General features: G+C 37.9%; 1 protein-coding gene across 1 annotated transcript in view; it reads right to left on the bottom strand.

Moving 5' to 3' along the window:
• Window positions 1-4,998: 4,998 nt before the first annotated feature.
• The window catches only part of LOC118847464 (dimethylaniline monooxygenase [N-oxide-forming] 1-like), a 41,768-nt gene continuing 21,559 nt past the window's right edge, over window positions 4,999-25,207 (bottom strand). Inside the window, exons 5-9 of the mRNA XM_036755947.1 lie at window positions 20,703-20,845; window positions 20,057-20,256; window positions 18,377-18,732; window positions 16,621-16,693; window positions 4,999-5,869 (exon numbers count right to left, since the gene is read on the bottom strand). Coding sequence (XP_036611842.1) covers window positions 5,530-5,869; window positions 16,621-16,693; window positions 18,377-18,732; window positions 20,057-20,256; window positions 20,703-20,845 — 1,112 coding nt within the window. The 3' untranslated portion in view covers window positions 4,999-5,529. The remainder of the gene's footprint in view (window positions 5,870-16,620; window positions 16,694-18,376; window positions 18,733-20,056; window positions 20,257-20,702; window positions 20,846-25,207) is intronic.

Raw genomic sequence — 25,207 nt, 5'->3', positions numbered from 1 at the left:
TTATAAAATCATCTGTAGTTTTAAACATTTCTAAAGAACTATTTCCACCCTCTTCTTCCATATGTTAAATTTTAAGCAAAACTTTCAACTTAATCTTTTAACATAAATATGCTACAATATTTCCCTTGAAGCAGCATGTTGAGTTTTCATTGTTTTTGAAAATATCCAACAAATAACAGTTTTGAAAGCCATAAGTCTTATCAAAAAATAACAAAATCAGATTTCTCCTCACTCAAAAACAGAACAACTTCATCTTTCAATTTTAATAATCTGTTTAAACTTCATCCTATTGAGAGCTGTCTTACCTATGCATGTAGTAATAAGCTTTTGTAATTGGAATTCGTGTCTTTTCAAAGGTTTCAAAACTGTCTGTTTGAAGACTATTAAGGGCACAGCTTTTAATGAAGTGAATGATTTTGATTGTATTGTGAAGCACAGCATCTAACTCTGGTGATATTTTTTGGCTGTGAGTGCCTCCTGATGGATCCTTCATTGAGTAAAAGTAATATGTTCATTGCCACCAGATTTAACTTTTGCTGCAAATCCAACATTGTCAACCATCATTGCTCCAGCACCATCTATACAGACTCCAGCACAAGTTTTCCACTGTAAAACTTAGTTTGTGAAAAATTCATTGACTTTAAGATATATATATGTATGTATGTATGTATGCACACAGACATGCACAAGATATATCTTCTCTTCTTCTGTGCCCTTCCAAAGGATGACAAAACAATAACTCCTCATGTGTATATCCTTCATAAACATATCTTACATGAAGTAGCAACTGTCCTATGTTAGAAACATCAGTTGTTTCATTTACCTGAGTGGCAAACTTTGGGATGCCCTTAAGCCAGGTAATAAGCTGCTGGAATTGGTCATTACTAATTTCAGAAATTCTTTTGGAAACAGTATCATTTAATAAAGGAATTTTAGGAATTTCATCCTCATACTTTTCTCCATGAACTATTTCTGACATTTTATTACCAGTGTATAACATAGATCTTCTTTTGTATAGGGCTTTTTGCAATTAAATAAGATGTTTCATAAGATGCAAGTAAATAATATTTCTTTTACAGTAACAAATTTATCAAAACATTATTTTTCTTCATTTGAAGATTTTAAAAGTCAGTCAAAATATTCCTTTGATTTATTGTGGTACACTCCATGCTTGGTATTAAGATGTTATTTTTGTTTGGCTGGTTTCATGCTCTCCGCAGCCAAAACTTCATTACAAATTAAACAAAGAGATTTTCCTGTACCAGTATCATTATTAGAATTAAAGCCATATTGCAAAAATAATTAGAAATATTTTCTTTTTTCTTGTCAATTGAGGTGTACTACAATCTGGTAGCAAAGACTGCCACACTGTCATCAGTATTTTTACCTCTTATTTCTAAATTTAGCTACTTATCCATAATCCAAAATTTTTGTCCTAAAATACAAAGAAATATTGCTAACAATTTCTCAAATAAATACTAGCTTTAGTTTATGAAATTACATTTGTTTGTGCTTAATTTAAAAATTGATGTATATACACATACTGTGGTGATGGTGGGGAAATATTATTAAAGACATTTTGTCTTTATTTGCTGCAATTAAATAAGTTTCTGTAAAAGAAGTAGGTAACAGAAATTTTAAAAATCAAACATTCTAACCAAATACAATCTAAAGATATAATAATTTGATATTTACATACTGAAGAATGATGGTAGGAAAATGTTAAAGGTCTTTATTTTCTGTAATTAAAATATATGTTTCTCTAACAGCAGAAAACTTTGTATGTACAGGTGAAAAACTGCAATTCATAATAAACAATAGTCTCGAATCTGAGCCAAGATGTTTCTGGGAGAGTTCGTTGGCGTCAAAGCGTAAAGGCATGAACAGTGCAAAGTGCACATGTTGTGTGTTCAGAACCAAAACTGCAGTGAAGTCGCATGATGCAGCATGGGCAAGGGATGCCAGAAACACCTCAAATTGTACCGCATTTGATTTTGATTTAATTTTCGGTTGTTGCACATTCAGAAACCTTTTACTGTGGCCAAATTTTTCATGGCCCCACATTCAGTGATGTGACCCAATATGAGGATGTGCCCCACATTTTAAGAAGCTTTGGTCTAGGGTAAAACATGGTCAGCAGGTCATTTCTAAAGAAGACCACCAGGGATAGCTGAATTTCTGAATTCTTTCAAAATCTCAAACTTCCTATTGCGACAAAAAGTTTCAGTCTCCTTTCCTCTCCTATTCTGCTTCTGCAAAGAAATGTGAAATTTAAACCACTATTTACACAAGTGATTCCCAAACTTATTGGAGTTGTGATACCTTCTTTTTGTTGGTTTGATGGCCCCCTGTTTTACTCAAGAATACAGTAGGCAGGTGGAGTGGAGTGCTGTCAAACTGAAATAGAAATGGGACCACTAATCATGAGTAAGGATACCTTCTGGTGGCATATTGACCCAGAAACCCAAATAGTATTAACATTATTTGTGTTTTGATTTATTTGGATTTTATTTATTTACTTTGATTTATTTTGTTAACTATTTCCCAAGTACATTTTAATCTGGATCAGCCCAACTTGGGAGTGTTAGGGAATAATGCTGCCTGTGTAGTGAAGTGTTTGATATCTCTGGCGTATTAGAAAGAGGACTGAACAAATTATATCAGTAATTTAAATGTATAATATTAAATCGTTCTTTTAAAATAACTAACTAAATGTATAATATAAAATGATTCCTTTTAAAAAAAAGCTATCTAATGGAGATATTAGTGTGTCTCACAGGCTGGTAGAACTGGTGTTTTTCTTTTTGAAGCCCAGTCACTTTTACTAAAAGATAGGTTTACTATGTCTAGAACATTCCCTTGTTCTACCAGTTTAATATTAGAATAGGAAATGAAGTTATTCTAGTAACATTTATTTTTGGTGAAGTTCTTAGTGATTTTTGTTTGCCTTTCTAAATATTTATTCAGCACTCCTCTACTAATAGGTCTGAAATTTTTTCAGGAATCAAGTCAACCTCACTGACCTAAAGTTTGCAGACTTGTAACCAGAATGGCCTTTGTTTTCTTTGAGTGACTCAATATATCTCAGTGAGCTTTACTAGATGCTAAGCCCTGGGCCCAAACCCCATTAGGTGTTAACATAATCCATGTGGATGTGAACCTCCCAGGGTCCTAAGGGGAGGGGCCAACTCAAGAACCAATGACCAGAGCCTGAGCTCTGGTGATTCAGATGATGTTTGATGTCTGAAGCCCTATAACAAGGGAGGACAGAGCCATTTGTGCGGGGCTCTGGAGATGGTGTTGATGAGGAGACTCCGGGCAGCTGTAGTGAAGGAGCCCTCCAGCTTGTAAACCCAGATGTTGAAACTTTGTTGAACTCTGGTAACTATGTGTTGGGATTTGAATCAGACAAAGTCTGTCTGTTGATGTTTGTAATTTGTTTGCATTTTGTTTTGAAGTTCAGGGTGCTGGCTTTTCCCCCTGAACTAACTGAATGATATTTGAATGCTGAATTAAAAGTAAGCTTGTCAACCCCTTCACCTTGCTTTCCTTAATTAAGCAGATCAGAAGAAACTGTACTGTTGGCAGCTTTCTGTGTGCTGACTGTGGGTGAATCTTATACCCCCACAGAAGCTGCTAGCCAGATTGTTGACACAAGACTTCACCCACTTCTCTTATTTGAAAAATATAAGATTTTCCCTTCTCTGGTTCTATGGGTTGTCTTTTGCTCTATGCTACTTCTGACTCAAGTTTCCACCATAACATCTATGGAAGGTGGTTAGGGATGGAAATAAGATCTGTGCCTCCTGCAAAGGCATGTGTTCACTTGATTTAGAAGATCTTAATAAGTTCTGGATAGTATTTCTTGATTTCCTCATTCTCTGCAACAAATACTTTTGCATAACCTCTAAGTATCTTCATAATGGTCGTTTAGCAAATGCTAATCACAATCCTTGCAAAATGAAATGACCAAGTGCCCCGTGAAAAGATCTTTCTTGTTGATTTTAGATGCACAATTAAACCAATGCCAATGCAACATGACACAATGGGAAGATCAGAGGCTTGGGATCTAGAGAACCCAGGTTCAAATCCTATCTCTTCCATTTACTACCTGCCGGGTCTCACTTTGCCTCAGTTTCTTCATCTGTAAAGTGAGGAGGATTGGATTTAAAACCCTCTCAGTTCCCTTCCGGGTCTAAACCTATGATCTTCCTAGTACAATGACCAAGGTGCACTTTGTCAGACCCAGCTGATATGAGGTCCAACTTAGATAATTTCTGTTCTATGACAGGACAGTTACTTTTGCTTCCCTAATCTGTCATCTTTTTCTCTCTCCCCACTTTTCCTCTTTGAGTATCTCTCTTTGCCACTCACTCTCTAGCACAGTAATAAATGATGTCCATAATGTCTCTTATGGGAAGGATAGCTTGAACCTTGTGGTGAAAAGCAGCTCTAGAAACCCAGTATGTAAAAGATATGGAGAATTGCATTATTCTTCTATAAATTCTGAGCCTAAATGTTGTTTGGAGTCATGAATCTGAACAGAAACTCCCCCTAATTCCTCAGAATATTGTCACAAGATGAAACTCTCAGAGGCAGTGTTCATTTGATAGGAAGTGACGTCACATACGTAGGCTTACGAGAGCGAGGTAGGTCTGTTGGCTTCCTGGGGCATTGAATTCATTTGAAACCACTTGGAAGGATTGAATTACTGCCAAATTATGAGACCTAATGATTTCATATTGGTTGAGCTGGGGCTCACAGAAGCTTAATACAGGTTGAGAAACTTCAGTCTGTGTGTTTGTGTGTGTATGTGTGTGTGTGTATATGTGTGTATGTGTGTGCCATTTAGATATTTATTTAATCCCCCTACTCTTCATGTTGGTGCTGATTAGACATTACTTCCCCTTTCTTCTCTCCCTACCTCATCCCTAATTCCCCTCTTTCTTAATATCCTCTCTTTCTCTCCCAACAATAAAGAGATTAAGAGAACACTCGAAGATGTTCATTGCTTTTTGTATTGTTCTTCAGTGAAAAGCATAGCATTTAACTTTTACAGACACCTAGGATTTGTAAAACTCTGGCTGTCTATGGTACACAAATTGAATTAACAATTTTTCACAAAGGGGAAGGAAGTGTAGATAATCAGATTGGTAAGTCCTCTGAAATTATCACAATCAGGAAAAACTATTTTATTCCACTGGCATTAGATGCAGATAATAAAGATGAAAACAAAGACCATAATCATAGGTCCCAATTATAGATTGTTTCCTTTCCATACGTAGGTAGAATATAGAGGTCAGTATATAGAGGGACAAGGATGGGAAAAGTACCCCCTGGAGACTATTGGCCAATAGGGCTTTCATAGAGTTTCTGGAAAGAATGTGGATTCCAGGTGGGAAGAGTAAGGTCTCAAGTTAGTTATCCTGGGAAAGAGGCACAGGAGGGAAAGCTCTGCTCTGATGGAGGATCTAGGAGATTACTCCACTACCCTGTACATTTGGTCTAAGGAACCAAAGCCTTCAGCTATTAGAATATAAGGAATATAGCCACAAGTAGAGCCAAAAAGCTGAAGACTTTGAGGAGGTAGGAAAAAGTATCTGGAGGCTCTTGTACAACTCGAGTTTTGGTTGGCTTGATTGTCCGGTCCCACTGGGTCAGAATGGCATTCCTGGCTCCATCCCACTTCCCTGGGCCAGTCAGACGGTGCTGGTATGAGGTAAGTGGCCCGAAGAAAACCTTAAAAGCCAGTAGTGGGTCCACCAGGAACATCGATAACAAGTTGGGTTTTGCATTGATGAAGGCCAAGAGCTCATCTATGTATGTGACATAATCTGTTTCCAAAATCTGATTGAAGTGTATACCAAACCTTTGTGAAGGAGAAGAGAAGAAAAAAGAGAGGTCCTCTTATTATGGGTAAAACTGAAATTCTCCTTCTAAAGTTCAGAATCGTATCCATGATTTCTCTTTTATTCTTTTTTTTGAATTTACTTGTTTTTTTATTCAATATATTTAGTTTTCAGCATTGATTTTCATAAGAGTTTTAATTACAAATTTTCTCCCCATTTCTACCCTCCCCCCCACTCCAAGATGTCATATATTCTGGTTGCCCCATTCCCCAGTCAGCCCTCCCTTTTGTCACCCCACTCCCCTCCCGTCCCATTTTCCCTTTCTTTCTTGTAGGGGAAGATAAATTTCTATGCCCCATTACCTGTGTATCTTATTTGCTAGTTGCATGCAAAAACTTTTTTTTTGTTTTTGAACATCTGTTTTTAAAATTTTGAGTTCCAAATTCTCCCCCGTCTTCCCTTCCCACCCACCCTCCCTAAGAAGTCAAGCAATTCAACATAGGGCACATGCGTGTCATTATGTATAACCTTTCCACAATACTCATGTTGTGAAAGACTCACTATATTTTGCTCCTTCCTAACCTATCCCCTTTTATTGAATTTTCTCCCTTGACCTTGTCCCCTTTTGAAAGTGTTTGTTTTTGATTACCTCCACCCCCATCTGCCCTCCCTTCTATCATACCCCCTTGTTTTTATCTTCTTCTTCCTCTTTTTTTCCTGTTGGGTAAGTTACCCAATTGAGTATGTATGGTATTCCCTCCTCAGGTCAAATCTGATGTGAGCAAGATTCATTCATTCCCCCTCACCTGACTTCTCTTCCCTTCCTACAGAATTGCTTTTTCTTGCCACTTTTATGTGAGATAGTTTACCCCCTTCTATCTCTCCCTATCTCCCTCTCTCAATATATTCCTCTCTCATCCCTTAATTTGATTTTATTTCTTTTATATATCTTCCCTTCATCTTCAACTCACCCTGTGACCGCTCTCTCTCTCTCTCCATATATATATATATATATATATATATATATATATATATATATATATATATATATACACACAAACACACACACTCACACACACACACACACATATATATATGTATATATATATACATATATATATATACACACACACACACACACACACACATATGAATATTCCCTTCAGCTACCCTAATACTGAGGTCTCATGAATCATACACGTCATCTTTCCATGTAGGAATGTAAACAAAACAGTTTAACTTTAGTAAGTCCCTTGTGATTTCTTTTTCTTGATTACCTTTTCATGCTTCTCTTGATTCTTTTGTTTGAAAATCAAATTTTCTATTCAGCTCTGGTCTTTTCACTGAGAAAGCTTGAAAGTTCTCTATTTCATTGAAAATCCATATTTTGCCTTGGAGCATGATACTCTGTTTTGCTGGGTAGGTGATTCTTGGTTTTAATCCTAGCTCCATTGACCTCCGGAATATCGTATTCCAAGCCCTTCGATCTCTTAATGTAGAAGCTGCTAGATCTTGGATTATTCTGATTATGTTTCCACAATACTCAAATTGTTTCTTTCTAGCTGCTTGCAGTATTTTCTCCTTGATCTGGGAGCTCTGGAATTTGGTGACAATATTCCTAGGAGATTTCTTTTTGGGATCTATTTGAGGAGGTGATTGGTGGATTCTTTCAATTTCTATTTTGCCCTGTGGCTCTAGAATATCAGGGCAGTTCTCCTTGATGATTTCTTGAAAGATGATATCTAGGCTCTTTTTTTTTGATCATGGCTTTAAGGTAGTCCGATAATTTTTAAATTATCTATTCTGGATCTATTTCCCAGGTCAGTGGTTTTTCCAATGAGATATTTCACATTCTCTTCCATTTTTTCATTCCTTTGGTTCTGTTTTATAATATCTTGATTTCTTATAAAGTCACTAGCTTCCACTTACTCCAGTCTAATTTTTCAGGTAATATTTTCTTCAGTGGTCTTTTGGACCTCCTTTTCCATTTGGCTAATTCTGCCTTTCAAGGCATTCTTCTCCTCATTGTCCTTTTGGAGCTCTTTTGCCATTTGAGTTAGTCTATTTTTTAAGGTGTTGTTTTCTTCAGTGTATTTTTCAGTGTTTTTTTGGGTCTCCTTTAGCAAGTCATTGACGTATTTTTCATGGTTTTCTCGCATCCTTCTCATTTCTCTTCCCAATTTTTCCTCTACTTCTCTAACTTGCTTTTCCAAATCCTTTTTGAGTTCTTCCATGGCCTGAGACCAGTTCATGTTTTTATTGGAGGCTTTCATTGTAGATTCTTTGACTTTGTTGACTTCTTCTGGCTGTATGTTTTGGTCTTCTTTGTCACCAAAGTAAGATTCCAAAGTCTGAGACTGAATCTTGGTGCGTTTTCGCTGCCTGGCCATATTCCCAACCAACTAACTTGACCCTTGAGTTTTTCATTGAGGTATGACTGCTTGTAGACTAAAGAGTTCTATTTTCCAAGCTTGGGGGGGATGCTCTCGCTCTGCCACACCAGTACTCCTCCTTCCCCAAGAATCTCCAACCCAAATTGGACTTAGATCTTCAGCAGGCTCTGCACTCTTGCTCTGATCTGCCACTTAATTCCTCCCACCAGGTGGGCCTGGGGCCAGAAGCAAGTGCAGCTGTAGTTCTGTAGCTGCCCCTCCTCCGCTTCCCCCCGGGTGGTAGCCGAACCGGGAACTCCTTCCACTCGCGCAGCTTTTCCACTAACCTTTTCTGTTGTCTTTGGTGTTTGTGGGTTAAGAAGTCTGGTAACTGCTACAGCTCACTGATTCAGGATGCTAGGGCATGCTCCAACCGGGTCATGGTCTGGTTGGACCGTGCCACCAATGCTGGGGTCTGCTCCACTCTGCTCTGCTCCGCTCCCAGCTCTGTGAGGGGTAGACCTCACCCAGAGACCGTCCAGGCTGTCCTGGGCTGGAGCCCTGCTTCCCTCTGCTCTTTTGTGGGTTCTGCAGTTCTAGAATTGGTTCACAGCCATTTTTTATAGGTTTTTGGAGGGACTTGGCAGGGAGCTCATGCTAGTCCCTGCTTTTCAGCCGCCATCTTGGCTCCAACCCCGGATCTTTCTCTTTTATTCTAACATGTAACTAATATGTCTTCTGGTCTCAAAATACTTCTTTTTTTAAAATTTTTTTAAATTTACATTTATTTTAGTTTACCACACATGGTTCTACATAATTGTGAGTTCCAGATTTTCTCCTCCCCCTTCCCCCCTCCCTCCCCAAGACGGCATAGAATCTCATATAACTACCATGTGTAACTCCACATTGAATTAATTTATATACTAGTCAAGTTGTGAAGAAGAATTATGACCACTGGAATGAATCATGAGAAAGAAGAAACAGAACCAAAAAAAAACCCCAAAAACAAAAACAAAAGAGAAGAAAAAAGGCGAGCATGTAGTGCGCCTCAATCTGTATTCAAACTTCACAGTTCTTTCTCTGGATGAAGATAGCATTCTCCATCATGAGTCCCCTGGAGTTCTCCTTGCACCTTTCGTTGCTGAGAAGAGCAAAGAAGGTCAGGGTTGGTCCTCATGGAATCCATATATCTGTGGTTGTGTACAATGTTCTCCTGGCTCTGCTCTGCTCACTCAGCATTATGTTGTGTAGGTTTTTCCAGGTTTTTATGAAGTCCGTATCATCCCCATTTCTTATGGCACGATAGTATTCCATTGCCTTCATATACCACAGCTTGTTCAGCCATTCCCCACTTGATGGGCACCTCTTTTATTTCCAATTCTTGGCTACCACAAAAAGAGCCGCTATAAATATCGTTGTACATATGGGTCCTTTTCCTTCTTGTGTGATTTCTTTGGGATACAACCCTAGAAGTGGTATTGCTGGGTCAAAGGGTATGAACATTTTTATAGCCCTTTGGGCAGAGTTCCAAATTGCTCTCCAAAATGGCTGGATCAGCTCACAACTCCACCAGCAATGTAACAATGTTCCAATTTCCCCACATCCTCTCCAGCATTTATCATTATCCTGTTTTGTCATTTTAGCCAATCTGACAGGAGAGATGTGGTATCTAAGAGTTGTTTTGATTTCCATTTCTCTAATCAGTAGTGATCCAGAGCAATTTTTCATATGCCTATAGATAGCTTTAATTTCTTCCTCTGAAAACTGCCTGTTCATATCCTTTGACCATTTCTCAATTGGGGAATGGCTTGTATTCCTATATATTTGGCTCAGTTCCCTGTATATTTTAGAAATGAGGCCTTTATCAGAGATACTAGTTGCAAAGATTTTCTCCCAATTTTCTGCTTCCCTCCTAATTTTTGTTGCATTGGCTTTTTTTTTGTACAAAACATTTCAATTTGACATAATCAAAATTATCCATTTTGCATTTTGTAATGCTCTCTATCTCTTGTTGGGTCATGAATTCTTTATTCCATAAATCTGATAAGTAAACTATTCCTTGCTTTCCCAAATTACTTATAGTATCAGCTTTTACTCCTAAATCATGAACCCATTTTGATTTTATTTTGATGTATGGTGTAAGATATTGGTCTATGCCCAGTTTCTGCCCTGCCATTTTCCAATTTTCCCAACAGTTTTTGTGAAATAGTGAATTATTAGCCCAGAAGCTGGCCTCTTTGGGTTTATCAAAGAGTAGATTGCTAAACTTGTTGATTTCTCCTACATGTGTACCTATCCTATTCCACTGATTCACACCCCTGTTTCTTAACCAGTACCAGGCAGTTTTGATGACTGCTGCTCTGTAGTACAGTTTAATATCTGGTATGGCTAGTCCACCTTCTCTAGCATTTCTTTTCATTAATACCCTAGATATTCTAGACCTCTTGTTTTTCCAGATGAATTTTGTTATTTTTTTGTCCAGCTCAGTAAAATAATTTTTGGTAGTTCGATTGGTATGGCACTGAATAGATAGATTAATTTAGGTAAAATTGTCATTTTAATTATATTAGCTCGGCCTAACCATGAGCAACTGATATTTTTCCATTTATTTAGATCTGATTTTATTCGTGTGAAAAGTGTGTCATATTTATGTTCATATAGGCCCTAGGTTTGTCTTGGCAAATACACTCCCAATTATTTTATAGTGTCTACAGTAACTTTGAATGGAATTTCTCTTTCTATCTCTTGCTGTTGGGCTTTGTCAGTAATGTATAGGAATGCTGAGGATTTATGTGGGTTTATTTTATATCCTGCAACTTTGCTAAAGTTGTTTATTATTTCAAGTAGTTTTTTACTTGATTCTCTAGGATTCTATAAATAAATCATCATATCATCTGCAAAAGTGATAATTTAGTTTCTTCTTTTCCTATTCTAATTCCTTCAATTTCTTTTTCTTCTCTTATTGCTACAGCTAACGTTTCTAGTGCCAAATTGAATAATGGGGGTGATAATGGACATCCTTGTTTCACCCCTGATCTTATTGGGAATGCATCTAGCTTATCCCCATTACAAATAATGCTTGTCGATGGTTTTAGGTAGATGCTATTTATAATTTTAAGGAAAGTTCCACTTATTTCTATGCTTTCTAGTGTTTTCAATAGGAATGGGTGTTGTGCTTTGTCAGAGGCTTTTTCTGCGTCTATTGAGATGATCATATGGTTTCTGCTAGTTTTGTTGTTGATATGGTCAATTATGCTAATAATTTTCCTAATATTGAACCAGCCTTGCATTCCTGGAATAAATCCTACTTGGTCATAGGGTATTATTCTCGTGATGAGTTGCTGCAATATTTTTGCTAATATTTTATTTAAAATTTTTGCATCAATATTCATTAGAGAAATTGGTCTATAATTTTCTTTCTCTGTTTTAACTCTACCTGGTTTGGGTATTAGTACCATATTTGTGTCATAAAAAGAATTTGGTAGGACTCCTTCTTCACCTATTTTTCCAAATAGTCTACAAAGTATTGGAATGAGTTGTTCTTTAGATGTTTGATAGAATTCACATGTAAAACCATCTGGCCCTGGGGATTTTTTCCTAGGGAGTTCATTGATGGCATGCTCAATTTCTTTTTCTGAGATGGGGTTATTAAGAAATTTCACTTCCTTTTCTGTTAGCCTGGGCAGTTTATGTTTTTGTAGATATTCATCCATATCTCTAAGGTTGTCAAATCTATGGGCATACAGTTGGGCAAAATAATTCCTAATTATTGTTTTGATTTCCTCTTCATTAGAGGTGACTTCACCCTTTTCATTTTTGATACTGGTAATTTGATTTTCTTCTTTCTTTTTTTTAATCAAATTGGCCAAAGGTTTATCAATTTTATTGGTTTTTTCATAAAACCAGCTCTTTGTTTTATTTATTAATTCAATAGTTTTTTTGGTTTCAATTTTATTAATCTCTCCTTTGATTTTCAGTATTTCTAATTTGGTAATTAGTTGGGGGTTTTCAATTTGTTCTTTTTCTAGCTTTTTCAGCTGTATGCCTATATCTTTGATCTCCTTTTTCCCTATTTTATTCATGTAGGCATTTAGGGATATAAAACTTCCCCTAAGAACTGCTTTTGCTGCATCCCATAAGTTTTGGTATGTTGTTTTATTATTGTCATTCTCTTGAATGAAGTAATTAATTGTTTCTCTGATTTGTTCTTTGGCCCACTCATTCTTTAGAATTAAATTATTTAGTTTCCAATTAGTTTTGAGCTTATTTTTCCATGGTTCTTTATTAAAAATGATTCTTATTGCATCATGATCTGAAAAGGATGCTTCTACTACTTTTGCTTTTCTGCACTGGATTGTGAGGTTTTTATGCCCTAGTACATGGTCAGTTTTTGAGTATGTGCCATGTACTTTTGAGAAGAAAGTATATTCCTTTTTATCCCCATTCAGTTTTCTCCAGAGGTCTATCATATGTGCCTTTTCTAAAATTCTGTTTACCTCCTTAACTTTTTTCTTATTTATTTTGAGGTTAGATTTATCAAGTTCAGAAAGGGGGAGGTTGAGGTCTCCCAATATTATAGTTTTGCTGTCTATTTCTTCCTGTAAGTCCCTTAACCTCTCCTCTAAGAATTTGTATGCCTTACCACTTGGTGCATATATGTTAAGCAATGATATTGCTTCATTGTTTATGGTGCCTTTTAGCAGGATATAATGTCCTTCCTTATCTCTTTTAAGTAAATCTGTCTTGACTTTTGCTTTGTCTGAGATTAGGATTGCTACACCTGCTTTTTTTTACTTTAGCTGAGGCACAATATATTTTACTCCAGCCTTTTACCTTTACCCTATGTGTATCCCCCTGTTTCAAATGCGTTTCTTGTAAGCAGCATATTGTAGGATTATGGTTTTTAATCCATTCTGCTATCTGCTTCTGTTTTATGAGTATGTTCATCCCCTGCACGTTCAGAGTTATGATTTCTATCTATGCTTTTTTCTCCATCCTAATTCCCCCTGTTTATGCTTTTATTTCTCCCTTTCCCCTTCTCCTCCTCAACAAAATTTTGCTTTTGTCCGCCGCCTTCCTCGGTTTACCCTCCCTCTTTATTCCCCTCCCTTATCTTACCGTTTCCCACTTGCTACTTCTCCCCTCCCTTCTGACCACCCCCTCCCTTTTTTCCCCCCTTCCCCTCCTACTTCCCGTAGGACAAGTTAGATTTCTAAACTCATCGGAGTATGTTATTCCCTCCCTGAGGTAGATCAGATGACAGTAAAGCTCAAATACTGCACTTCTCCCTCCCTTCTTTCCCTCTACTATGATGTTTTTGTGCCACTTCATTTGGTGTAATTTACCCTTTTCTACTACCTCCTTACCGCTTCTCTCATAGCCCTCCCTTTATATCTCTTACTTATATTTTATATCTTTACATCAGTTAATTTATACAGGCATTCACAACCTATGTATATCCCTTTCAATTTTCATAATAGGTGTACCATTCTCAAGACTGACATATATATATATATATATATATATATATATATATATATATATATATATATCATACATAAGATGATATAATCCCACATAAAGATGTAAACAACCTGCCCTATTGGTTAATAAGGTTTGTGGGGTTTTTCCACCTGGTTAACTTTTTATGTCTCTCTTGAGTTTTGTATTTGAAGATCAAATTTTCCATTGAGTTCTGGCCTTTTCATCAGGAAGGTCTGGAATTCCCTTATTTCATTGAATGTACATCACCTTGCCTGAAAAATTATGCTTAGTTTTGCTGGGTAGTTGATCCTTGGTTGCAGTCCCAGCGCCTTTGCCCTTCGGAATATCATATTCCAATTTCTCCTGTCTTTTAATGTGGAAGCTGAGAGATCATGCGTGATCCTGACTGTAGTTCCACGATATTTGAATTGCTTCTTTTTGGCTGCTTGCAGTATTTTCTCCTTGAGTTTATAATTCTGAAATTTGGCTATAATATTTCTTGGTGTTTTCAGTTTGGGATCTCTTTCAGGGGGTGATTGGTGAATTCTTTCAATGACTATTTTGCCCTCTGGTTCTAGGACCTCTGGGCAGTTGTCTTTAATAATTTCTTCTAAGATACCGTCAAGGCTCCTTTTTTCATCGTGGATTTCTGGTAGACCAATAACTCTTAAATTGTCTCTCCTGGATCTATTTTCCAGGTCAGTTGTTTTCCCAATCAGATGTTTCACATTTTTTTCTATTTTTTGAATTTGCTTTACTACTTTTGCTTTAACGTTTTGCTTTACTACTTCTTGGTGCCTCATAGATTCATTAGCTTCCACTTGCTCAACTCTAATTTTTAATGAGTTAGTGTTTTCATTTTGCTTTTGAGTCTCCTTTTCCAATTCGTTGATTTTACCTCTCAGGGTGTCATTTTCTCTCTCTAGATTCTGAATCTCCATAGCCATTTCGCCAATATTTTTTCCATATTTTCTTTTAGCTCCCTAATTTGGTTTTTAAAATCCTCCTTTAGCTCTTCCAGCAGTGCTTTTTGGGCTGGAGACCAGTTCATATTAGCTTTTGAGGCATCCGATGTATCTACAGTGTCATTGCTGTCCTCTTCCATATTGGCATTTTGATCCTGCCTGTCTCCATAAAAAGAATCTATTGTCCTCGGTTTTTTTGTATTCTTCATGTTTGTTGTTTTGCCTTTTCCTAGCGTTGCAACAAATTTCTGCCTTTGGGCCTCAGGGCTCTCTGTCCCAGCTTTCTTATTCTGGGGGTTGTGAGTCTAGAATTATAGCCTTCAGTTTCCTGAGGTGTGGGGGAGGGGTCTGGCTCCCTGACATCTCACTCCCTATGGGTGCTCTCCAGCACTTGCTTTTCAGCAATGGTCTCAGCTGTTTGTTGTTTGAGCTGATGTCTGGCACTTCCCCTGGGGGAGCAAGATTACGTCTGGGCTCCTGGTGTTGACCCCTGCCGACTCTGTCCCTCTGGGACTGATGAACTTCTACTATTTGACCACTGAAGCCCCACTACTTTCTGCTCAGTTCCAATGTTCTTTTTTTTCCCTGAGGAATTCTCTGGGTGGGGAGGGGAGGGATTAGAGCTGTTTACCTGGCCATTATGTGTCCCAGAAGTTCGAGAAGCCAAGTTTCTGGGCTGCAAGCTTCAGGAGCTGGTGTTTCCCGGCTGGTGGCGTGGCGCTGCCTCTCGTCGCTTCCACAGACTGCCGTCCTGTGTTGGGTGGCCTGGGGATCTCCGTCGGTTTCGGGCGCCCAGCATTCTCCCAGCCTGTCTCCCATGTGGATTTCCCGGCCGGCTGCTTCCGCTTTGGTCTGGAGCAGCTCCGCACTGAGCTCTCTCGGAGCCTACAGATTCGTGCCTTCGGCCTTTCAGACTCTCCTGGCTCGGAGATTTGCTCCACGCAGACTGCTCGCGGTTTCTCTCTCAAATCTGCTCAAATTCACTTTTTTATGGGAATCTGACAGACCTTGTGAGAGAGCTCTGGTAAGATGCTGCCTTCATGCGGCCATCTTGGCTCCACCCCCCTAGTCTCAAAATACTTCTGCTATTCCTACCTATAAAGTGAACTCCTTTTAAAAACGCTACTGTTCTATGGCTGGGCTGTTCTAATTGGTAAGAGTCAAATTCTATCTAGCTTGCCCAATGTTTCATCCTGGCTTTATTTTCAATATCTTTCCTGCTCTTGCTGTAATCTCTCAACAGAAACTCCAGAAATCATGCCCTGGAGTAGATAAGCCACTCAGCCATGAATCAGCCATCCTGGGACCATGCTGTCCAGATTGGTGAGAATGCACTATATCTAGCTGGACCCAGACCAAACCATGATGTTAATTTTCTTGACATCCCTCCTACTGTCATATATCTGAAATTCTAGTTCCATGGGAATCAGTATGGTATAATGGATTAAGAAGTGACTTTAAATCCAGGATGGTGTTGGTTAAAACTTCTGCCTCTGACTGGCTGTATGGTCCGGGGCAATCACATAACTTTTCACTTCTCTACACAACTCTCTAAACCATAAGTTTCAGAGAAGGTGCTGACCTGCATTGGTTGAAAGAATTTCCTGACCTTGGAGTTGTTTATGTCAGTTAAGCCACAGGTAAAGTCTCTATCCCTATTCTTTGACATGGTAGACAGTAATTATCTAGTGTCCTCATTGACATGACATGCTGGATCCCCTCATTTCCTCTTTTACCTGCAAATCCTAATAACGATTGCCCTGGAACTCTGCCAGAGTTCTTGATACTCCCTTTTTCTCCTGCTTGAAATTCACTGCTTTTGCCATCTCTGGTTAGGATGCCAATCATTGGTCCTTTAGGGAAATGCTTTACTCTGAATCCTGAAAAGTTTTAAAAATTTTGGTTGCAAATTAAAATAGCATATGAAAGTAATTAAGGGACATAGCCTACCCAGTGGCTTTATTTGCTTTCACTCTGTTAATGTCTTCTCTCATGGTTTCTGGTGGTGGTAGTTTATTCAAGCCTGCAAGATAAAATTAAAGATTTCCTTTAGGCATCTCTTAAAACTCTGGGCAAAACATATGAAGTACCATGACTTTTAATTGGTGAAGTTGGACACTGTTTTTCTTGCACCTGAGAGAGTGACAAAATCAATGGTTTAGGTTCCTGGCCATTGCAACCTTCCACAAAGGCAAATTGTGCTTAATAGGTCACAAGGCAATCCTTGTGACTTAGGCTTACCATATCTTTGTTTGCATGATGTCAAAGTAATCCACAGAAAAGTAAAATTTAAGTCAATTGACACTTGGTTTGTCCTTTATCACCAGATCTCAGAGTTAGGAAACATTTCATAAGCCAGTCAATCTAAACCATACCTAAATAAAAATCTCTGCTGTGTCCTGGAATAATGATCATCCTCTAAGGAGAGGGAACTCATTACTGTTCAGGGCAGGTCATTCCATTTGTGGATAGTCCTAATACTTAGAATTTTTTTTCCTGAAATCAAGCATAAATATGTCTCCTTGCAACTTTTACCCATTGTTTTTAGTAAAGTCTTCTGAGGCCACGTCAGATACATATATTCTTGTAAGTGTAAATATTTTTACCATGTGTATTCCATGTCTCTTTTTGCTAGGCTTCACTTCCCCAGTGCCTTTAAGTCACTCCTATATGGTAGTGTTTTAAGCTCCTACACCATTCGCATCATCCTGTTTCTGATGCTCTCCTGTTTATCAATATTTTTAGTAAAATATAATGCCCAGAAGTAATGAGAACACTTTAAGTATGGTCTGACTATGGCAGAGTACAGTTAGATAATCACTATTCTTGTTCTGGAAGTCATGCTTCCTTAATGCAAGCTGGAATCACAGCAACTTTTTGTTTGGCTGCATTATCACACTGTTGACTCATATTATGTTTGTAGCATGAAGTCTGCCAAATCCTTGTCTTTCTGCCTAAATTGCTTCAAGTTACATTTTCTTCATCTTGCTCTTGTGAAGTTGATTTTTCAACCCAGTTGTAGGACTTTAAATTTCACTTAATTAAATGTTTACTTTCCAGATATGTCCCAAGGTTCTAGCCTGTCAAGATGTTTTTGGTTTGGTTCACAATCCAGTGTTCCTACAGTGCTTTCTCACTTTTGTCTTATTGGCATATTTAAAGTGTTCTATCCATGCCTTCATCCAAGTCATTGAGCAACATGATAACTAGTATCAAGGAGGGAGCGATTTCTGAGGGTACTACTTTAGCAATGTCTTCCACTCTGGCATCAACATCTTAATCAATGGTTAGAAACATACCTAAATCTTATATCACTGTACCAAGCAACCAGTTTGACTGAAATATTTTCACTAAGATCATTTTAGTGTCTTAATTAGGCCCATTAATTTCACAAAAATACCTGATGGGCTGGGTTATAAGTGCAGATAGACCCAGCCTTTATTTTGTAGTCTCTATTTTCTTGACATTCAGAGATACAATGTAAGTCATCACTACCTTGTGACCCAGTTAATAGTAATATAAATCCAGCTTTTAGAGTTTCTGTCTGTCTTAAGCAAGAACTGATGAGTTATTAAGATTTCTAGTCTCTAAAATTAATCAGCCATCATTTCAACTTCGACAAAATTTGAGAACCACCCTGCCCTCCAACCATATTCACTTTTTGCCCTCTTGCTCCTTTGTCCACTCATGTTTGCCACCTACATACCCTTTAGGACTCGTGTCACCCATCGGGCTTGTACTTCTGATGTAGAAGTCAAGGATCCTGTAGGCTTGATGAGGCCAATGACAGCCAGTGTTGGTTTTTCCAGATGTGCAGGGAATATGTACTTATACAAAGAAGCCTGATTGTTTTCAACTTTCACTATAGATTGATCAAGGAAAGGAAAAGCAAAAGTATATCCTGTGGCCAAGACAATTATATCAATAGGCTCTTCTTCAGGAGTATTCTTAAACACCACAGAATTTTCCTTCACTTTCTCCACCCTAGGTTTGATCAACACCTTCCCAGTGAGTATGCGCCCTGGGAGCTCACCGTTCAGTACTGGTTCTCTTAGGAAAGTCCTAAATAAAAACAGAGATGGAAGAGGTTCACCAATGAATAATATGCCTCATTTATCCTCTGACCTCCCTCTGATCCTGGCTTTGATTCTGGAATCCTCCCCTTTTAATGAATATGAGGTGTCACGCTTTAGAGAAGGAAATTGTGTAGGGAAGGATTTAAAAATTTCTGATAATGACTTCTACTTACAGGCTCCTGTGTGACCAACATTCCGAGAAAGGAGATGGACCTTCAGGTTTTTGCCTGCCCTTCAGCAGTCCTTTGTTATTTTTTCCAAATTTCAGTGATTCCTGATTAGTTCTATCCATCTTTTTGACACCATATCTTCTGAGAATAACTGGAGATATTCCCATAGCACTCTTCTTCTGAGGTTGCTCATGGGTCTCTCATATGTATATATGTGTAAATATATATGTGTATATATTTGTGTGTATATGCATATATATATATATATAGATATGTGTGTGTGTATATATAAATCTCTCATCTATGTATATATATTCATATACACACATATATGTACATATGTATATGTATAATTATATTTGTATATATCTGTGCATATACATATAACTTCTTATATATGCACCCCTACATATATACACATACATATATCTTTCTATGTTTATTTATGTGCGTGTTTTCTTCACTGATATAATGTAAGTCCCTTGAGTGTTGGGACTTTTTCATTTTTGTTTTCATTTCGTCAGAAACTTTGTATCATCAATGCTTGGTATATTGTAGGTGTTTAATAAATGCCAGTTAATTTGTGTCTCTCCCTCCATTCTTTTGCCAGCTACACCCACCCTCTTCTCCTCCATCTTGCCACTCCAGCAGATGAACCCTAGTAGATGAAAGTTTTCTCTCCTCAAATTACTCATGGAATTTTGTTTAGCCTCTCCTACCTATTTGTTTTATTCTGGCCCTTATATGTAGTTGAACATATGCCCTCTAGAAGACTAAGTATCTTGAGAAGCTAATGTCACAGCTATCTTTCTTTCCAAAGTGCATTTTACATATTAGGTCCTTCTTATATGTTTGCTGAATTGAGTTGAGATTGTCTTGTTGAGGGTGTATTTTGTGGTCATTAAGGAGACTGCAAATGGAAACTATAGGATACAATTTCTCCTTACTATTGGAGCAAAAGCCCACACATCTGTCCCGTGCTCAAATTTAATCTTGGATGTGGTTCTATACTCTGTCTTTCCAAATGTTTAAAAAAACCGCATATCTTGCAGCAGAAGCAACAGTTCAGCTTTGCAAAAGTTACTGAGAAATTTGGAGTCACTTCTGTCTAAGAGCACAAAATAGAAGCCCATAAATTACCTCTTTTCTGGAATCAAACCATAGTTTCCGTGATTGAACCAGCTACTCGCCATTTTGCCAAGTAACCAGTTTACAAGTGAAGTTGGGAGGTAATCTTTTAATCTACTTTTAAATCGAGAAAGTAACATCATGTCCGTAGGATACCCATGGTCAAGAAATCGATTGAGTACCCATGCACCGCCAGTGGTGCTGAGCAAGACCTAGAAGCAAATAGACAAATTGTTTAGCATTTACTTCATAGGGTTGCTATGAAGATCAGAAGACTTAGTATTTTTAATGTTCTTTGCAAAACTTAAAGCCCTATTTAAATACCTATTATCATTATTATTAGTAATATTTTTATTTTTCAAAGCACTTTGTAAACCTTGTCATGATAAGGACCCTTTTTTAAATTCTTTCTTTGTTTTTTCATTCCTTTTTTCCTTCCTTCCTTGCTTCCTTCCTTCCTTTCTTCCCTCCTCTCTCTCTCTCCCTTCCTTCCTTCCTTCCCTCCTTCCTTTCTTCCTTTCTAGAGAAATAATAAATTCAGAATTAACTCTGAAATTGATCAATAATGAAGTGGAGCTACATTTTTAAAAGGACATTCAGCATATCAGCGCATTTTATACAACATTTTAATTACAGTTAGTAACCATCAAGTCCATACCTTTTTAGCCACATGACTGGCATCCACAGCAATATCTGCACCAGAGTTCCCCATGCCAATCACAAGGACTCTCTTATCCTTGAACAGATCTGGATGCTTGTAATCCCGGCTGTGAAAGTACTGACCTTTAAAGGTGTTGATACCTACAAAGGAAAACAAAAGAGAGGAAATGAGGGACTTGACAAGCTCTTTGAATAAAATTTGAATAAAATTTGCACCACTGTCTCTATCACAGAGTTTTAGTATAAAGAAGTCCTTTCCGGCCTTAAAGAACTTTGTAGGATTAAGAGCTAGAAGTGGCCTTAGTCCATCTTGTCCACATCCATCATCTAGTCCATTTTTCAGATGAGGTAACCATATCCCAAAAGTCTTGTCCAAGGTCATAAAGGTAATAAATAAGTAGAGGAGCAACGAAAACCAGATCTTTTCTCCCCAAATCCATTGTTCTTTCTCATTCATGATTAATAAAGCATTGTTTGTTGTTCAATCATTTAAGTCATGTCCAACTTTTCGTGATCTAATTTGGGTTTTCTTGGCAAACATCTTGGAGTAGTTAGCCATTTCCTTCTTCAGGTAATTTTACAGGTGAGGAAATGTAGGCAAAAAAGGACTTGCTCAGAGTCATACAGTTAGTAAATGTCTGAGGGTAAATTTGAACTCAGATCTTCCTGATGCCAATCCCTACACTGTAACCACTGATCTACCTAGCTGCCCCTTCAGTCCCCCTCTTTTTCATTCTTTCTTATTCTCTCCTTTCTTAACCCAGAGCTGGGCATGACATTTGACTTCATGTCAAGGTAAGGCAACTGAGCCAAAGAGAGATAATTGAATTCTATCCTATTTGCAAGAATGCTGTGTGTCTGTGTCTTCAAACTTAACTGTATTATAGACTCATGCAAGGACACTGATGAGGTCTGTTGTTGGCAGCATTAAACAAAGACCAGAGATTTTGCTGTTGGTAGGAAGGTACATTAAAGGCAGGAATTTGTAATAAAGGAACTAAGATAGAAGCCGTTAGGCCTACTTTTGTTCTTGTACCTGGGTTTATTTTAAGGGCAACCAGGAGCTTTTAGGGAAAGGGGGACTCATGGAAACTCATTATTCCATCCCCACACAGATCCTCTGTGGAAGTGTTGTGTAAGAATGGGTCAAGGCAAGGCAGACTGAGAATTTAACTATAGATAAAAGGAATTTACTAACCCAAAATCAAATATTTTATTGCGGTCAGGGATTTTGGGTAGCAGCTGGAGATACCAGAGAAAAAGAAAAAGAAAACCAAAAACCTTTATTCCTAGGTTGAAGGTTTCTGCTATTTTTTCTTTACTGCTGTTTGGGCTAGGTGAGATTATCATATCTATAGGCCATGAGGGTTAAAAGGATTTTAGCTTTCTGAGGCACCTCAGTTGAGAGAGTAGTAAAGGTAACCTGGAGGTGGAAGAGCTGAAGACCAGAAGATGGCAGCCCCAGCAGTCAGACAGAAAGAGACCTTCACTATGCTGAATGGAGAGCATAGTCTTACAGTGAAAAGAGAAACTTAATGCCAAGTAGAGATGATGAGATTTAGTGCCCAGCAGTGAGTGGAGCTGCAATGCAATGAGGCCCCAGAAAGAGCAGCAGTGCAGCTCCATAGCATCACTAGAGGATAGTAGCAGAGTATTAGAGTGTTAGAGGACACTTCCTAGCTGTGTGACCCTGGGCATGCTTAGCCATGTTTGCCTTAGTTTCTTCATCTGTATAATAAGCTGGAGAAGGAAATGGCAAACCATTCCTGTATTTCTGCCAAGAAAACCCAAGTTGGTTCATGGAGATTGGAACATGACTGAAAAATGAGTGAATGACAACAGAATTGAAGTGCTTATTTGCCTCAGTTGCATGGGTTCTCTGGCCAAAAATGCCCTATGTGAATACCTTACATCCATGTGCCCAAGCCAAATTTTTTTCTACATTTCTGTTTTCACGTATACTTTTTCACCACCTAGGTTTATTTACATGTGTGTCTCTCCACATATTCCCTGATCATATGTGTTCTTTGTATGTATGCACTCCCTCTGTTCATTGCTGGTATCCTTCTGGATGAGAACGGTTTGTGGGACATTTTTTCATCCCTTAATTTGGCTAAAGACAGTTTCCTTTGAGACAATATATCTTTTCTGGTTCACAATGTAAAGACAAAAATTGGAGATTGTGAATTATGGTTTTAATTAAGAACAGAGCCACATCCTTCAAACCTGTGGTAACTTTCTGGGGACCCACATTTGATCAGGGCATTGGGTACTAGATTCAATTTATAGAACCCATTTCTGATAGATTCGAATGTTTGCATTGAGCTAAAATCACCGTGAAAGTCTCTTCCTTGTTAGTCCTCATTAAATGACAATCTGTTTCCTTCCTTATTGAGTGAATTGTCCCACTTCAAACAATAGGATTCATCCAGACAAACATTCCATTGTTAAATGCTTAAAGTTACTGATAACTAGTGACTGGGAAGGAGAGGGTATTGATTATACCCTGAAATCCCTATTTGGAGGGGATGGATTTAAAAGTTAAATCATCCATTTTTTTGGTTGTATTTTTTTTTGCATCAGTAATTCCCGAAACATTCAAGGCACAGAAGGATTGCAATCTCTTGTCTTTGTACTACGATGTCATAGGATGTTTACTAAGAAGAAGACATAGAGAGTATCTAGTCTAGCCCTCATTTTAAAGAGGAAACTGAGGTCCAGGGAGGATAAGTCATGCCTCAGGACATACAAGAGTGTCAGATGTGGGCATTGAACTCAGGACCTCAGACCCCAGAGCCAGTGGCTTCCTTTTTTGAGATTGGATAGATCGATAGGTACGCAGATAGAGAGATGGATAATTAGGTAGAAAGATGGATGGAAAGATTGGTAGATATATGTGCACATAGATATGTAGACAGAGAAATAAATAAAACACTTAATAAGTGCTTACTGTGTCCAAGGGACTATGCTAAAACTGGGAGTATAAGTATAAACAACAACTAAAAAGACTGTCTCTATTCTCTTGATTTCCTTCTAATGGGGGAAAAATCAACACACTCATATACACAAACATTTCCTTATCCAAATAAGCATAGAATAAAGGACTGTTTAGGAGAACATAAATCTCCACTACATATGGCTAGATGGTTCAGTAGATAGAGTGGTAAGCCTGGAGTCAGGAAGACGTGAGGTCAAATCTGACCTCAATTATATTCTAGCTTTGTGACTTTGGGCAAATCATTTAACCAATTACCTCCATGGTTTGTTATGAAGCTCTTAAGAAATGATATTTAAAAAATGCTTAGCACAGTGCCTGGCACAGAGTAAATGCTATAATAATGTTAGCTATTTATTGTTGTTATTGGTTTGGTTTATCTCAAATTTAACATAGTAGTTTCCATACTGTCCTACTAGTCTGTATCCTTTTGAATTTCCTTCTTACTTCTATTTATCAATATATTTCCCTCTGTGTTTACATTGCCTCCCTAAGCTACTTTTAGGTTAATTTGGGGATTTTTGTTAGCTGTCAGAAGTGGGATTTGAACCCAGGTGTCTGTGGAAGTAGTAGATTTAAGGCTGAGCTCAGAGATCATCTGAGGCATTGAATTATAAAGTGCTTTGTGATGTTATAGAAAAAGAATAATTTTGTAAAATTTGATTTACATGAAACTTTTTAGAAGCAAATTCACCATGTTCAGTGATGTCCACTTTTAATGAATGTCATGCCTCTTTCTTCCATTCCCAACCCATACAGTAAAGCCAATCTGATTCTGAATGTATTTATCACAGCAAAATGAATTTGAAATGTAAATTGTTCTCTTCATTGAACACACAAATTACTATCTTCTATTGCATAATGCTAGGCACTAGGGGTACACAAAAATTTAAAAGGCACAAAGATTTGAAAGACATTTTACTTCCTGGAAGGAATGTCTAATTTAGTAGGAGAGATGAAACATTTGCAAAGGTCTCAGTTGATCTGGTCTTGTACTTTCACTGCTTGTGAAAGACATAATGGCAGAATGGAAAATACAGTGGATGTACTTTCAAGACTGAGTTAGGTTCATATTCTACTCATGACCCTCTCAAGTTGTATGACCACAGACAAGTGACTCAATCTCTATCAATGTTGGTTTCTTCATCTATAAGTCACATATGATAAAGGCACCTACTGGAAAGGAAGGATCTAAGGATTGAACAAGATGATAACACTGATCACCTTGAAAACCTTGAGGTGTTATGGGTATAGCCACATGGAATATATATGGGGATGGGCAGCTACCTCATGGTGCTGCCTTGCCTGTTTCTGTATGACTATGTGTGCTGGCTCAGCACTGTAGGACTTGAGTGCTTTGGGATAATGGAGCTATCCTACCATTGGTTCCTTAGTTGCGTGATGGTGAAAGGGAAGAGGGGCTACATTAATTTAATAAAGAGAGACATCTTTCAGCTGCTATCTTCCTTCCTGTCACTGGTACAAATAGTTCTCTCTCCCTGGGCTTC

Source organism: Trichosurus vulpecula, chromosome 4 (genome assembly GCF_011100635.1).
Source record: "Trichosurus vulpecula isolate mTriVul1 chromosome 4, mTriVul1.pri, whole genome shotgun sequence".
In the NCBI taxonomy this organism is placed as follows: Eukaryota; Metazoa; Chordata; class Mammalia; order Diprotodontia; family Phalangeridae; genus Trichosurus; species Trichosurus vulpecula.
The sequence above is the reverse complement of the archived record's forward strand: the minus strand, read 5'-3'. Positions and strand labels throughout refer to the sequence as shown.